Source organism: Chiloscyllium punctatum, chromosome X (assembly GCF_047496795.1).
Source record: "Chiloscyllium punctatum isolate Juve2018m chromosome X, sChiPun1.3, whole genome shotgun sequence".
NCBI classification, from domain to species: Eukaryota; Metazoa; Chordata; class Chondrichthyes; order Orectolobiformes; family Hemiscylliidae; genus Chiloscyllium; species Chiloscyllium punctatum.
The window spans coordinates 32254854-32269577 of NC_092791.1; the positions used below are offsets into that span (position 1 = coordinate 32254854).

The 14724-nt window shown below is 43.0% G+C and overlaps 1 protein-coding gene across 3 annotated transcripts in view; it reads left to right on the forward strand.

The window, feature by feature from the left end:
- Positions 1-14724, forward strand: part of LOC140471113 (glutaminase kidney isoform, mitochondrial-like) — a 95498-nt gene that overhangs the window by 25741 nt on the left and 55033 nt on the right. Inside the window, exon 1 of one of the 3 annotated variants that reach the window (XM_072566999.1) lies at positions 8233-8638. The exons of 1 other annotated variant lie outside the window; for it this stretch is intronic. In XM_072566999.1, coding sequence (XP_072423100.1) covers positions 8412-8638 — 227 coding nt within the window. In that variant the 5' untranslated portion in view covers positions 8233-8411. Of the gene's footprint in view, positions 1-8232; positions 8639-14724 lie in introns of those variants that run through there. One more of the 3 variants, XM_072567000.1, reaches the window with a different exon arrangement.

Consider the following 14724-nt stretch of genomic DNA (forward strand, 5'->3'; position numbering starts at 1 on the left):
CAGTGTTTTATACATTTTGTGTTACAATAATCACATACAAAGTAGTCACTGTGCCCTTCCTCTTATTCTATGCATCCAATCCTGTGTAGTCAGCAGGCCTTGGGATCTTCTATGCATCCTAATAATTCACATTCCAAAGCTCTTGGATATACTCCTTTTGCACAAGTCCCAGTCTTGCTTGTCTATAAGGACTACTTGGATTCTGTTATTCATAGAGATGTACAGCATGGAAACATACCCTTCAGTCCAACCCGTCCATGCTGACCCAGATATCTCAACCCAATCTAGTCCCACCTGCCAGCACCCGGCCCATATCCCTCCAAACCCTTCCTATTCACATACCCATCCAAATGCCTCTTAAATGTTGCAATTGTACCAGCCTCCACCACATCCTCTGGCAGCTCATTCCAAACACGTACCACCCTCTGTATGAAATTCTGTTACTCTTACATTTCGGCACTGTCCTAATTATATATTAAAAAATACAAAAGATATTTGGTGCATCTTAACTGCTATAAGATTTGTAATATTAATTTCTATTATAAAGTTAGTTATTTGTAAAGTTTTATATCTACCCCTACAGTTAGCACTCTTTATCTAATGAGTTGCGAGCAATTTGTTTCTTACAGGGTACACCAGGCATTCCTTTAGTGATAAAGAAAAGCTTCACGAGACTAATTAATTTTCACATCTATTCAAATCGTTTCCCATAATGCTTTAATGATCTTTGCATTTTGTTACATATGTGTATCTATAATTACATTGAAATCTGTCTCTGTGATTATCTGAATAATCTTTAACTAGAACCTATTTCTTATATTTGTGAATAACTTCAAAGAAACAACTAATTAATGCAGAATACCCTTATCTACTGTTTTTAACAGCTGCATGATGAGCTAGGCTGACTGTCTTCTGGGGTGATTTACACCCCTTTTCCTAACTAACTCTGTTCTGTCCTTGGATGTTTCTTATTAAACTGTTGGCATGGTGGCTCAGTGGTTAGCACTGCTGCCTCACAGTGCCAGGGACCCAGGTTTGATTCCCACCTCAGGTGACTGTCTGTGTGGAGTCTGTCTGCGTAGGTTTGCTCCAGGTGCTCTGGTTTTCTCCCACAATCCAAAGATGTGCAGGTTAGGTGAACTGACTGTGCTAGAGTTGCCCATATTGTTCAGGGATGTGAAGGTTAGGTGCATCAGTCAGGGATAAATGTAGGGGAATGGCTCTGGGTAGGTTACTCTTCGGAGAGTCAGTGAGGACTTGTTGGGCCAAAGGGCCTGTTTCCACACTGTAGGGATTCTATTATCTCTAACAAATCTACTTGCAGCTGTTGCTTGTGCAAGGCTCCCTTTTGCCTCAGAATAACACCTTCTCAAAGGTACCATTGTGTCTCACTTAAATGCTGGAGCAGGCTTTTAATTCTGTTTAACCTCTTGTCAACCATTTTGTGCAGGACCAGAGGGACAGCTTAGCTGCCAGCCATCTTGTGTCTCTCAAAAATGGACAACCCTAACATTGCTGGTATGTGGACTCAAGACAGTAAAAGAATCCAACTAGACGTAAATTGTATAGGATATCTCATAGGCCGGTATTCAGGAGGGTATCCAGGAAAGTTCATACCCTGGAAAGTCTACATACATCTGATTTGGAATTTAAATTGCTTAGCAACATCTGATCAAGACAACATCTGGTTAAATGGTTAACCAATTCTAATGGGGGTCAATACCAGTGCGGCCATATCAGTGATTGCAGAACCAGTTTTTAATAAAATTTGCTTTGGACTCCGGCGCTCAACTTTCCGCAAGACCTCAGCTAGGCTGAGAACCTATACCAGGGAACCTTTAAAGATTAAAGGTACAACTTCAGTTCCGGTCTCTTATGTGAAGCAGCTGATTCAGTTACCACTGATTATAGTAAAAGGCTCAGGCCCAAGCTTAATAGGGCGAAATTCATTGTGTAATTCACAAAGCAGAACTTGAGCCACACTGACTCGCAATTGCATTTAGAAGACGATTTCCAGAGTTTGCTACAATTAATACCCATGAAGGCTTGTACCAATATATGAGACTGCTATTTGGGGTATTGTCAGCATGTTCAATGTTTCAGCAAACAATGAACGACATTTTACAAGGTCTACCTCAGGTCACCTTACCTAGGTGACATTCTGATAACAGGGAAAACCAATAAGGACAACTCAGAATTTGGATGTAGTCCTAAGGCATGTTTCCAAGGCAGGCATACACCTTAGAAGGGAAAAATATGTTCCAGACCTCCAAGTGATCCAAGGATAAAAGCAAATTACTGCAGATGCTGGAATCTGAAACCAAAAGAGAAAATGCTGGAAAATCTCAACAGGTCTGGCAGCATCTGTAAGGAGAGAAAAGAGCTGACGTTTTGAGTCTAACTGACCCTTTGTCAAATCTTTGACAAAGGGTCAGTTAGACTCAAAACATCAGCTCTTTTCTCTCCTTACAGATGCTGCCAGACTTGCTGAGATTTTCCAGCATTTTCTCTTTTGGCTCCAAGTGACCCACTTAGCTACAGAGTAAATAAGACTGGGTTACACCCATTAAAAGATAAAGTAAGGGTGCTCAAAGATGCTCTGGCTCTGAGGAGCTTAGATAATTACTTAGGCTGGTAAGTTATTATGGAAAGTACATACATAACCTGGCATCCATCCTGGTACCTTTGCATTATCTCCTAAAAAAGGTCAGCCTTGGAAATGGTCTCATAGATAGACAAACTCTAGCTTTCAATGAAGTAAAGAAACAGCTATCATCCTCAAAGGTCATTAAGATCCCAAGAAAGATCTAATATTGATGTGTGATGCCTCCATATATAGCTTCAGGGTGGTATTAGTTCATAGGTGGCCCAATGACAAGGGACACACAATAGCTTTTGCATTCAGGACTTTGGCTAATGCAGAGCATAAATATGCCCAAATAGGAAACGAAGGATTGGTGGTCATATCTGGAGTCAGGATGTTCCACCAATACCTTTTATAGATGAATATTTGTGACAATCACAGACCACAAACCCCTACTTGGTCTGCTTAAAGAGGACAAGGCACTGTTGCCCATAGCTTCAGGCCACATTCAGCGGTGAGCTCTAATACTACGTGCGTATAATTACAAGTTAGAACACCGTCCAGGAGGCCAAGTAGCGAATACGGATGCATTGAGCCACCTCCCATTAGCAGATACCCCAATGGAAGAAACAAAAGCCAAAACTGCCAGAAAAAGTCAGCAGGTTTGCCACTGGATCAGTGTTAATGTTTTGGGTCCAGTGAACCTTCTTCAGAACACCCAATGGAAGAGTCTACAATGATATTAAATTCTCTGGACACACTCCCAGTCACAGTTAACAATATCAGACTTTGGACACAGAAAGATCCAGTCCTTTTTAAACTGAAATAACTCATATTAATGGGGGAAACCATGGAGCAATTACAACTAGAATTGAAACGTTTTTGGATCTGAAGAGATTAGCTCACAGTACAGGATGGAATATTATGGGGGCATGAGTAATTGTCCTGAACAAAGCTTGCCATCTAATACTGGTTAAACTCCACCAAGACCATCCAGGGGTTTCCAAAGTGAAGATGTTGGCAAGACGTTGGCAAGACGTTATATCTGGTGACCAGGCTTGGATGCAGCCACAGCTGTGTTGGTGGGGCAGTGCCCAGAATGTCAACAAGGACAAAAGTTAAAGCCAGCAGCTCCCCCACATCTATGGGAATGGCCGGGTAAAACTTGGACTCAGTTGCACATCAACTATGCAGGTTGTTTCATGAATTCAGTGTTCTTAGTCATTGTAGACTCAAACTGGTTGGACTTGTGCATAGAGTCTATTCGTCAAACACTGGAACAACAACAGAAAAACTGCATACATCTTCTGCAACACACGGAGTCACGGAAATGTTGGTCACAGATAATTCAACATACAAGGACAGCTCCATACCACCCAGCATTAAATAGCCTGGCAGAAAGAGCGGTCCAAACTTTGAAGGTTGGATTGAAGAAACAGCTTACAGCCTCACTAGATACCAAGCAGTCACAGTTCTTTGATTATAGGACCACCCCACATGCAACTACAGGGATAGCATTGGCAAAATTGTAATGGGTTGAAGACCAGGTTAAGTTTGATCTTCCCAGACCTAGGGGCAGGGGGAGGTGAGGTAGAAGAAGGGTCAAACAACATCTGGAAATCCAATCCTGGACCTGAGACTCCATCAGGCAAAAGAGAATTTTTGTACAGGGGACAAGGTTTGGTGTAAGAATCACAGAAATGGCCCTGCATGGGTAAGAGGCATGGTCAACGCAAGATCAGGACCAGTGACATCTAAAATTCGGGTAGGTGCGACGGTCCTGAATAAACATGTGGATCATATGAAAACCGTAAATTTTTAAACATGTGGGAACAAAACAAGCTCTGTCCCTCAGAACTTTCAGAAGTGCTGCTGGAACCTGTGGATTAACTGTCTCCATCAAACATTGTCAAGTCCTCTGAATCAGAGATGGAGGTGACAGAAGTAGCCACCTTGACAGCTTTGCCACCGGAAGAGAGTGAAATTCTATCAAGGCACTCCTGGCACAAGAAGCGAACTCTCATGTCTGTATCGGATGCCAGGTTGGAGGAACCTGACCCAGTGCTAAAACACCCCAGGATGCTCTCCAAGTAAAACAGACTGGCCTATATCCATACACTCAGAGGGGGAGGGATGTAGTGATTGTAACAAGATCAACCAGCTGATCTCATAGAATAAGAGTTCCCTGATTCAGGCTGTTAATCTGGTCCAATCAGGGAACCCTGACAAACATAAAAAAGTTGAGTGTCAGAAATACTGACACTATGGTGCCTGACTCTGAGGCAATACTTTAGTCAAGGACTGTTCGTGTGTAAATGAAGGGTGATTTGCAGATTCCTGCCTCATTTGGAGTTATTTAACCTCTATTTGATACAGTTAAGAGAGAAACCATGTTGCTTCAGGCCTGGAGTCACATGTGAACCCAGACCCTCCTTCTGGCTGCGCAAAGGAAGCAAGAAATGGGGGATAGTCAGTGACAAAGTTGAAACAAGAGAGGCAGCGAGCACAAGAGTTTCGGAAGGACAGAAGCAGCAGGGAGGGTGAGGTGATGAGTTGGCAGAGTCCAGACTCTCCACTTCTCTCCTGAACCTTCCAACTCATCGCCTCCTATTGAGCACAGCTGGTTCTGTAAATCATTGTGTTGCTGGTCCACAAAGGATCCGTTTCAGCCAATGTGTGCAGCAGCACCTCTGCTGGGAGAAAAATCAATCAATCCTGAAAGTGCTCCTCTCCTCAAACAAATATTTGCTCCCACAGAACTCACGATACCTTAGAAACTACTCGCTGGTTAGTAGCAAGTCAGACAGGTTCCTCAAATGGCAGCTCCCTTTCTCTAGCATCTCTGCTCCAGAACTCACTGTCATGCACTCTTGTTGGGAGGCTTGTATGTTTCCTCTGATGCCTTGACGACTTCACCCCTGCATGTTACCAACGAGGTCTCTCAATGTACTTTGTGCCCTCCATTTTAGTCATAGGCCAGGGATGCCCATGAGTCAGTGAAGATACTTGACATTTTTCAGGAATGCTTGAATCCAGTCATCTACAGTTGCTGTACACTTAAGTGTAGGTATCCCTTCCTCCGAGTACAGACAATTTCAATATGACTCTGGCCTCAGACTGGCATGCAGGTTTGTTGTCCATGCTATGCGCAGGGCAATTTTTTTCCCCCTCTTGTCTCCTTTAATTTTGTTGTTGTTGTTGTTGTTGTTATTGGCCAAGATGAATGTGCTGACTTTTTGTCATTGAATCAAAGAGAGTTTTACAGCACAGAAAGAGGCAGCTTGGGCATTATATCTGCACCAACTGAAAAACAAGCCAGCTCTATCCTACCTTCCTGCACTCGGTCCATATCCTGGGAGGTTTTTGCTTTTACTGCCCTTCCCAGCAGTGAGTTCCAGACCCCTACCACCGTCCAGGTGAAGAAGATTTTCCTCATGTCTTCTCGAGTATTTTCAGCATTCACTTTAAATCTATGGCCCTAGTCACTGCCTCTCTGCTAAGGAAAACATTCTTTTTTTTCACTTCCACTGTCTCCTGGCACCCTCACAATTTCACATATCTCAATCAAATCTCTCCTCAGCCTCCTCTGGTCCAAGGAGGACAGCTCCGGCCTATCCAATATTTCCTCATAGCTGCATTTTCCCAATCCTAGCACATCCTCATGAATCTCCTCTGACCCCTCTCCAGGACAATTTCATCATTTCTGTGACCAGAACTGCACACAATCAAAAACAGAGTAAAATAAAAAGATGCAGTCTTTACTAACTAATTTGTAATTATTCAAATAATTTACCTCTGTCCTACAGTGCTTCAAAAAAATGGAGACTACTTATTTCTGGAGAGAGAGGGAGAGTGAGAGAGCAAGAGAGAGAGATAGGCACGATTGCTTAGAGTAAAGTGTCATCTTCATACGGGAAAATAAAACCCTGGTTTTTACTATCAAATTTTAAAGGTATGTGTTGTATTCAGTTGCAAAATATCATGACAAAATATAGCATGTGGATCAGATTAATGCTAACAGCACAGGCTTCACACCCTAGTCCAGCTGAGGTAGACTCAGAATCTTCCTTCTTGCTCTACATGTAGTAAAAAACATGGCACTTTGCTGCAATTCAGTGAATACTTTTCAAAGGCCTCCCTTTGGGCAGAGAATTCAAGATAAAGTGGCTAGCCTATCCACAGAAATGGAAATAGGTGTCAGAGATATTGGCCACTATATCCACAGATTCCAGGTATCTGGACAATATATCCTCACACTCTTCTTCCTGTCAAGACTCCATTCCATTCTCCCAGTTTCAGTTTCTCCATCTCTGTTACATTTGTCCTGATGATGCCACCTTCCTGGGCCTTAGACATGTCCACTTTTTTGCTCAACTAAGTATTTCCTGCCACTGTGGTTGACAGGACGCTCAGCCATAACTGACCTATTTCCTACACTTCTGCTATCACCCTTCTCTTCTGTCCTATAACACCGATCAGGTGTTCCGCACCCCCTACCTCAGGTCCTCACTTTCTACACCAACAGCATCTGCATCCAAAAAATCATGAGTCACTATTTCCACCACCTCAGTGAGATGCTGCCACCAGGCACATATTTCCCTCCCCTCCCTTGTCAGCATTGTGCAGGGATTGTACCCTCCAGACACTCTGTTCCAGTCCTTCCCCACTCCTAATACCTCCCTATACCCACATGGCACCTTCCCATGCAATCACATAAGGTGCATCACTTGCCCACTTGCTTCTTCCTTCCTCACTATCCAATGCTCCAGACACACCTTCCAGGTGAAAGCACTGATTTACCTGCACCTTTATTCAATCTAGTTTGCTGTATTTGCTGCTCACAATATGATCTCCTCTATCCCGGGGAGACAAAACACAGACTGGGTGAATGCTTTGTGGATCACCGACAAGCTAGAAGATCGGCATCTCATTTTCTGCTTGGGGATCCTGAAGCCTTTAGGACTCAGTATCAAATTCAGTAATTTTAGAGCCTAACCACCTCCTTCCATGTACTTTACCCAGTCCCACACCCCAGGCCCTGTTATGACATGAGCTGCTTTCAGACAGCCAACCCATTTTCACCTACTTATGGTCCCCATTATCAGCATTTTGTTCTTCCCTTTGTCTATCTAACTTTTCTGTCTCTCTATCTCCGATCTCTTTCCACCTATCCACTCACTCCTTCCTACCCCTGTCATCAGTATATATATCATATTTTCCTAGTTACCATCAATTCTGGAAAAAGGGTCACTGGTCTCAATGTTAGTTGTTTCTCCCTCCACTGATGCTGGCCAGACTTGCTGAATTTTCCCAGCAATTTCTGTTTTTGTATCAAATCTGCAGTGTCCACAGTTCGTTTTATCATGTACATGTCAGCCTGGGCTGGGTGTGAAGCACTGAATTAGAAGCTCTTGCGTGATACCTTTCGTGCTCCTGTTCCCCTCACACTAGAATAGATGCCAAGTGTCAATAATGTCATTACCGCTTTCACCATCCAGTCGTCAGCCCAGTAGCAAATCTAACTGATGTCAGCAATGACCAGACAGCCTGACAGAGTCGGGGCACCGCCTTCCAGGGAGCGACGTTTCTGTTTGGGCGGGAGCCCTGTCGTTTTAGTCCCACCTACACTTGTAAAGTTTGCCTGCACCGCGTGTCCAACATTGATAGATGGAAGAGAGGAGCGAAATTGATTGACAGTCTGAGAGTGGGGGAGGAGAGGGAAAAACGGAGTTAGTGAAAGGAAGTTGACTAGGCAGATATATTAGAGAAAGAGGTTGAAGGATCACTATATTACCGAAGAGGGAAATGCGCTAGGTGTTAGTCAGGAATGCATCGTTTAAAATCACTACCTTGCTTCACAGCTGGAGCCTGTCACTTTCGAGGCGAAAGTGTTTTGGGGAAACCCAACAGCTTTGTCAATCGACTGTGGACATGGCAACATTCCCCCAGGGGGCGAGCGACGAGCGGCGTGAGCGGTGCTGATAGAAATCCCCTCCTGAAAGCCTCGAAGTCCCCGGTGAAAAAAAATGAGAATGGAGACGTACAGAAAGAACCGTGAGTAAAACACGCGCCACAGATCAACTCCAGTTTACTTCACAGCCACGTCGCAGATCTGTCAGCATATGTGAAGAGAAAGAGGCTGATTAACATTAATTTGACGTTAGATCTCCAGTCTTAAATTTTATTGATACTGACAGGTCGAACCTATCTCACTCTTTCTTTCCTTTCGTGTGCTTTATTTCGAAGCTTCGTGAAATTTAAAGTTGACATCGTAGATTAAAGACAAATAGATAATACTGAGTTGTCACAATCATTTCCTATTGACAATCTGAGTGGATTTGACTGGGTAAACAGTAGCTTTCTGAAGCTATCCGAAGCAATGAAGTAAATTGAGTAAAACATTATGGTTTATGTTGAATTTTTTTTTGTTGTGGCAGGTTAACCGTGATTATAAAGAATGAACCAACAAGTGCTTCTGTGTTGTAGTGTCTCACCTTATTCAAAACACATCATAAATAGAAATGCATTCATATGGCGCACGGGACGGAAAAAAAGTCCTGCTCAAAAATAAGCGCTTAAAAATAATTAACCTTCTGTGAGCAGTTTGTTCGCGTCATTTAATCTACAGGTTATAAACGTTTATATTTACAATGACGTAACAGACTGCAGTGGTTCAAGAAGGTAGCTCACGATCTTCTCCGGGGCAATTCGGAATGAGTATTCTCCCCCTCATTCTGTGAAGGCATAAAACAAATATGCAACTTTTTGGTCAAAAAGTGTTGTTTGAGTAAGTCAGCTTTGGCGGATGCAGTGTTAGCTCAGCTCTGGATACAGGTGACAAGCTGCCTGCAAGCAACATTCCAGCTACCCAACTGAGTGATGAAATATAAGTAAAAACCCTCTGGTCTGTCCAGCCTGGTCAAAGCAAATGGATGCCATGTGCATCACAGTACACTCTCTACCAAGATCAATGTAATGTACCAGCAAAAAGCCAGACCATGGCAACACGACGCCTGGAGGAAGAGCGCCTCATCTTCCGCCTAGGAACCCTCCAACCACACAGGATGAATGCAGATTTCTCCAGCTTCCTCATTTCCCCTCCCCCCACCTTATCTCAGTCCCAACCCTCGGACTCAGCACCGCCTTCTTGACCTGCAATCTTCTTCCTGACCTCTCCGCCCCCACCCCCTCTCCAGCCTATCACCCTCACCTTAACCTCCTTCCACCTATCTATTCCCAACGCCCCTCCCCCAAATCCCTCCTCCCTACCTTTTATCTTAGTCCTGCTTGGCACACCCTCTTCATTCCTGAAGAAGGGCTTATGCCCAAAACGTCGATTCGCCTGCTCCTTGGATGCTACCTAACCTGCTGCGCTTTTCCAGCAACACATTTTTTTTTAGCAAAAATGAATCCAATTAGGGGAAAATTAATTTCCAAACCTGATGGTAGTGTGCTCCACAGGGCCACTATTTTCTGGGAAAAGAATCATCTCCTCCTGACAACTAATTAACCTGATTCTGGACTTACAAACTTCAAATAGTGACTTCACGCCCCACCCAACCTCCCTAGCCTAGTTATTTGGAACAACAGTTAATTGGAGCACATAATCTTTTTGGACAGTCTCTCTGAATTGAGGATAACCTGGCTTCACTCCAGTTCAATAGATTCTGAGATGGCTGAGTCCAATCAGGCTTGACAGGCTCTGCCATATATGGGCAGGGAGTGATTAAAGAGTCAAGTCAATGGATTCTTTGCATGTTTAAGTGCTCCCTCTGATATCTTCACTCGGCCTCTGTATTTCTGTCACAGTCTATGATGGTATCGTATCTCCCTAAGTGAGCCATCTCCATTTTGGTTGGGGGTAAAGCCAGGGTCTTTCATGAGTCAGTGGGGCATGTTTGGCCTCTTCAGGAAGGCTTTAAGGACATTTCTAAATTTCCACTGTCCTCTTGGGAGTCTCTATCTGCAACTGAGTTCCAAGTCAAGCATACGCTGTATAGAATAGTGAGTCCTACAGCACAGAAACAGGCCTTTCAGCCCAAACTGGTCTATACCGACCAAAATGTCCATCCACAGTAACCCCATTTCCTTGCACTTGACCCATATCCTTCCAAACCTTTCCTATCCACGCATTTGTCCAAATGCTTTTGAAATGTTGTCAATGTACCTGCCTCAACTACTTCCACTTCCAAATGTGTACCACCCTCTATAAAAAGACAATGCCCCTCAAGTTCCCATTTATTCTTTCCCCTCTTACCTTAAACTGATGCCCTCGAGTCCTCGATTCCCCAACCCTGGGAAAAAGACTGAGTGCATTCACCCTCTCCATGTCTCTCATCATCTTATAGACTTTTATAAAATCTCCCCTCAGTCTCCTATGCTCGAAAGAAAAAAAGTCCCAGCTTGTCCAATCTCTCCCTATAACTCAGACCATTGAGTCCAGACAACATCCCTGTAAATTTCTTCTGCACTCTTTCCAGTTTAATAACATCCTTCCTATAGCAAGGTGTCTAAAACTGAACACAATACTCCAAGTGCAGCCTCACTAACGTTCTGTACAACTGCAACACAACTTCCCAACTTCTATATTCAATGCTCTGACTGAGGAAGACCAATGTGCCAAAAGCCTTCTTCACTGCCCTGCCTACCTGTGACTCCACTTTTAGAGAACTGTGCACCTGAATTCCAAGGTCCCTCTGTTCCACTACGCTCCTTACGACCTTACCATTCACCATGAAACTCCTACCTTGATTTGACTTTCCAAAATGCAACACCTCACACTTCGATATATTGAACTCCATTTGCCATTTCTCGGCCCACTTCCCCAGCTCATCAAGTTCCTGCTGTAATTTCTGATGACGTTCTTCACTGTCTATGATACCGCCTGTTTTAGTGTCATCTGCAAACTTACTAATCGTGCCTTGTACATTCTCATCCAAATCATTGATATAGATAACAAACAGCAATGGGCCCAGCACCGACCCCTGAGGCACCCCTCTCATCACAGTCCAATAAGCATCCTTCCACTATTACCCTCTGCTTCCTACTATCAAGCCAATTGTGTATCCAATTTGCCAGCTCTCCCTGAATTCCATGAGATCTAACCTTCCAGAGCAGCCTACCATGAGCAACCTTATCAAAGGTCTTACTGAAATCCACAGAGACCACGTATACTGCCCTGTCATCATCAACCTTCCTGGTCACTTCATCAACAAACTGAAACAAATTTGTGAGGCATGGTCTCCCATGCAAAACGCCATGCTGACTACTCCTAATCAAACCCTGTCTTTCCAAATGCATGTATATTGTATCCCTCAGAATCTTCTCAAGTAACTTACCTACCAGAGATGTTAGGCTTAAGGACATAACAAATAGGACCAGGAGGAAGACATTCAGCTCCGCCATTCAATATGACCAACACTGATTTTCTACTTTAACACAATTTTCCTGCACTTTTGCTGGGATAGGGACTCCAAAATCTAATTTTAGACATACAAGCAACTTGTCCTGCCCAGCAGAGCTGGTTTTGAGAGATCAGCATCTCAATGCTGGACAGGTTAGTTTGGGAGAGGATGCTGCTGTTGAACCACCATTCTTGTCACTGGATTTGGAGGATCTTGTGAAGACAATACTGGTAGTACATTTGCAGTGTTTTGAAATGTCATTATCATTTGAACCTTGATGAGATACAACCCTTAATCTATGCTTCTTTAATCTGTAGAATTCCAGCATCATTCACCAAAGTTAATAACTAAGATTGTAACTAATTACTCTTTGCCTTGGGCAGCTGAGTCACGGTTCTATTGTTACTCAGTGGGAAAAGAGGTGTGAGGGCTGGTCTTCAGTCACCTGATTGATACATGTACAACTGGCTCTCCTGAATGCAAATATTTGAAGATAATGGTGACCTTGATTGACCGCTGCCAACATTGTATATTAGTTTCCTGTTCGCTGCAGAAGTCCTTGTAGTAGGTGGCAAAATTCTTCAAGTGGCTCCTTGCTGACCCAGGACATGTGGATGAAGTTCCACTTGGTCATTAGGAAACATGGCAAGGACCAAAGATGTAGTTGGTGGCATTATGGTAAGCAACTTAGCTGTCTACTGATTGTCCTGCCATGTCTCCTTTCCTATTGTACCACTTCAATCCTAAAATACTGCATTTGGGGCACTTCTAAATCAACCCTCAGTGTAAGCTTTGATGTCAATTGTTCCCTGCCTCTACACTCTGATTGCTTGACCTCTTCTGAAAGTTAATATCAAAACAAATCTTTTTTTAGGTGCCCTATCACCTGCATCTGCTCTACCATCGGCCTGTACATATTTTACTTCTGGTTCACTTTCCAATGATTTAGTGGGCATTATATAATTGGGATGCTTAAACTCAAACTTGTAACTATGAAATATAATTGTCCCCCAAAAAAGTTCACCGTCTTTTCAGATAAATGTACATAAATATTTGTAACAAGAAGTCTTCAATAAAAACACAGCACTAAAAATATTCTATAAAAGGATCCAAGGTACATACTAAGTTCATTTAAAATGAGCTGTGTGAGGGGGTAGGTGCAGTCCTGTTGCAAAAGCTGAATACTCAATTAAATATTTTTGAATACTGTATATCTGTGGCATCAAGACAAGATGAAACTGTACTGACACTCTAGCACACAATGTAGCCAGAGGAAACACACAGATAAAGTTTGCCTACAGTTTGTGCCACTGCACCACCCCTCCATTCCCCCGCAATTGTACAGCCAACACAGATGGCCAGAAAATCTAAATTCAGTTTTCTATAATGTAATCATATTGTACACCCCTTAGCTGGTTACCCCACCATCCTCTGATCGATGTCACATTCTCCTGTCACTGTAGCTGAAAAGACTTGGTAAAATGGCACAATATATTGTAGTGTCAACACAATGTGCTATGTAGTAGCAAGCACATTTCCTCTGCTCTGAGACATGCTGGAGGTTTTGCACTTCAGGTGTTCAAGGGAACGGAAACAGTGCAAAGCTGAGTTGTTCCCTGGATAGTTCTTGTGTATCTCCTAGCAGCCTGTCCAGAATAGTAATAGCAAAGACCGAGAAACAAGTTTTCATCCACTTATCTGATGTACAATCTGTCACTGATGACACGTAAAGCAAATCAAAGTGATGAATGAAGGTATATTGACTTAAATGCAATTTTTCCAAATGTCATGGTCCCAATACACTAAGGCTACTGACAACATTGATGGGAATGTTCCAGGAAGTATTGCCTCTCATGTCATTGGAGTGGTGAGTCATTGTGATTCAAAGAATCTTTCAATGAAGAGGCTACTTGACTCTTCATGCCTGTGCTGGCTCTTTGAAAAGAGACATCCAATATAGTCCTAGCCATTTCTTCTCCCCCGGAACTCTATAAGTCAATCTCCTTCAAGTACTTATCCATTTTTCTTTAAAGTTCCAATGATATCTGATTTTACTACCCTTTCAGGTAGTGCTCCAGATCTTAAAAACCCTTTGTGTGAAGAAATTTCTCATAGCCTCTCTCATTTTTATGCAAATTATTTTAAATCTATGACTTCTGATTACCAACTCACTTATCTACCAAATCCCCTCATGATTTTAAATATCTCTGTTTAAATAAAAAGCACTTCTGCACACAAAGGTTGGTAGGTAGAGGTTTGGAATTTTCTTCCACAAACTGAAGTTGATGCTAAATCAGTTGTTAGTTTTAAATATGGAAAAGATAACATTTTGTTAAGCAAAGGTATTAAGAGATATGGGCTAAAGACAAGCATTGGAGTTAAGCCATAGATCAATCATTCCATAGCAGAACCAGCTCGAGGGGCTGCTGGCCTACTTCTGTTTCTATGTTCCTAAAACATAATTTCAGCTGTACAGAGTCTTGGAAAGGAGTCCTTTGTTGAGTTCTTTCTGGGGTTTAATGATTCCTGCGAGTTGGCAGTGAGGTTATTTTGAGCATTTGTCAAAACTCTCATTTCTGATTTTACCAATATGCAAATGTGAATTGACTTTAGCAGTGTCAACTGTGATTCAGTGGTCAGCACTCTCACCTTGAGCCATAAGATTGGATTCAAGCCTACATCTTGGACTTGAACCACAATGCTGGAGATTTCCTTCAGATGCCGGTTTTACTGGCT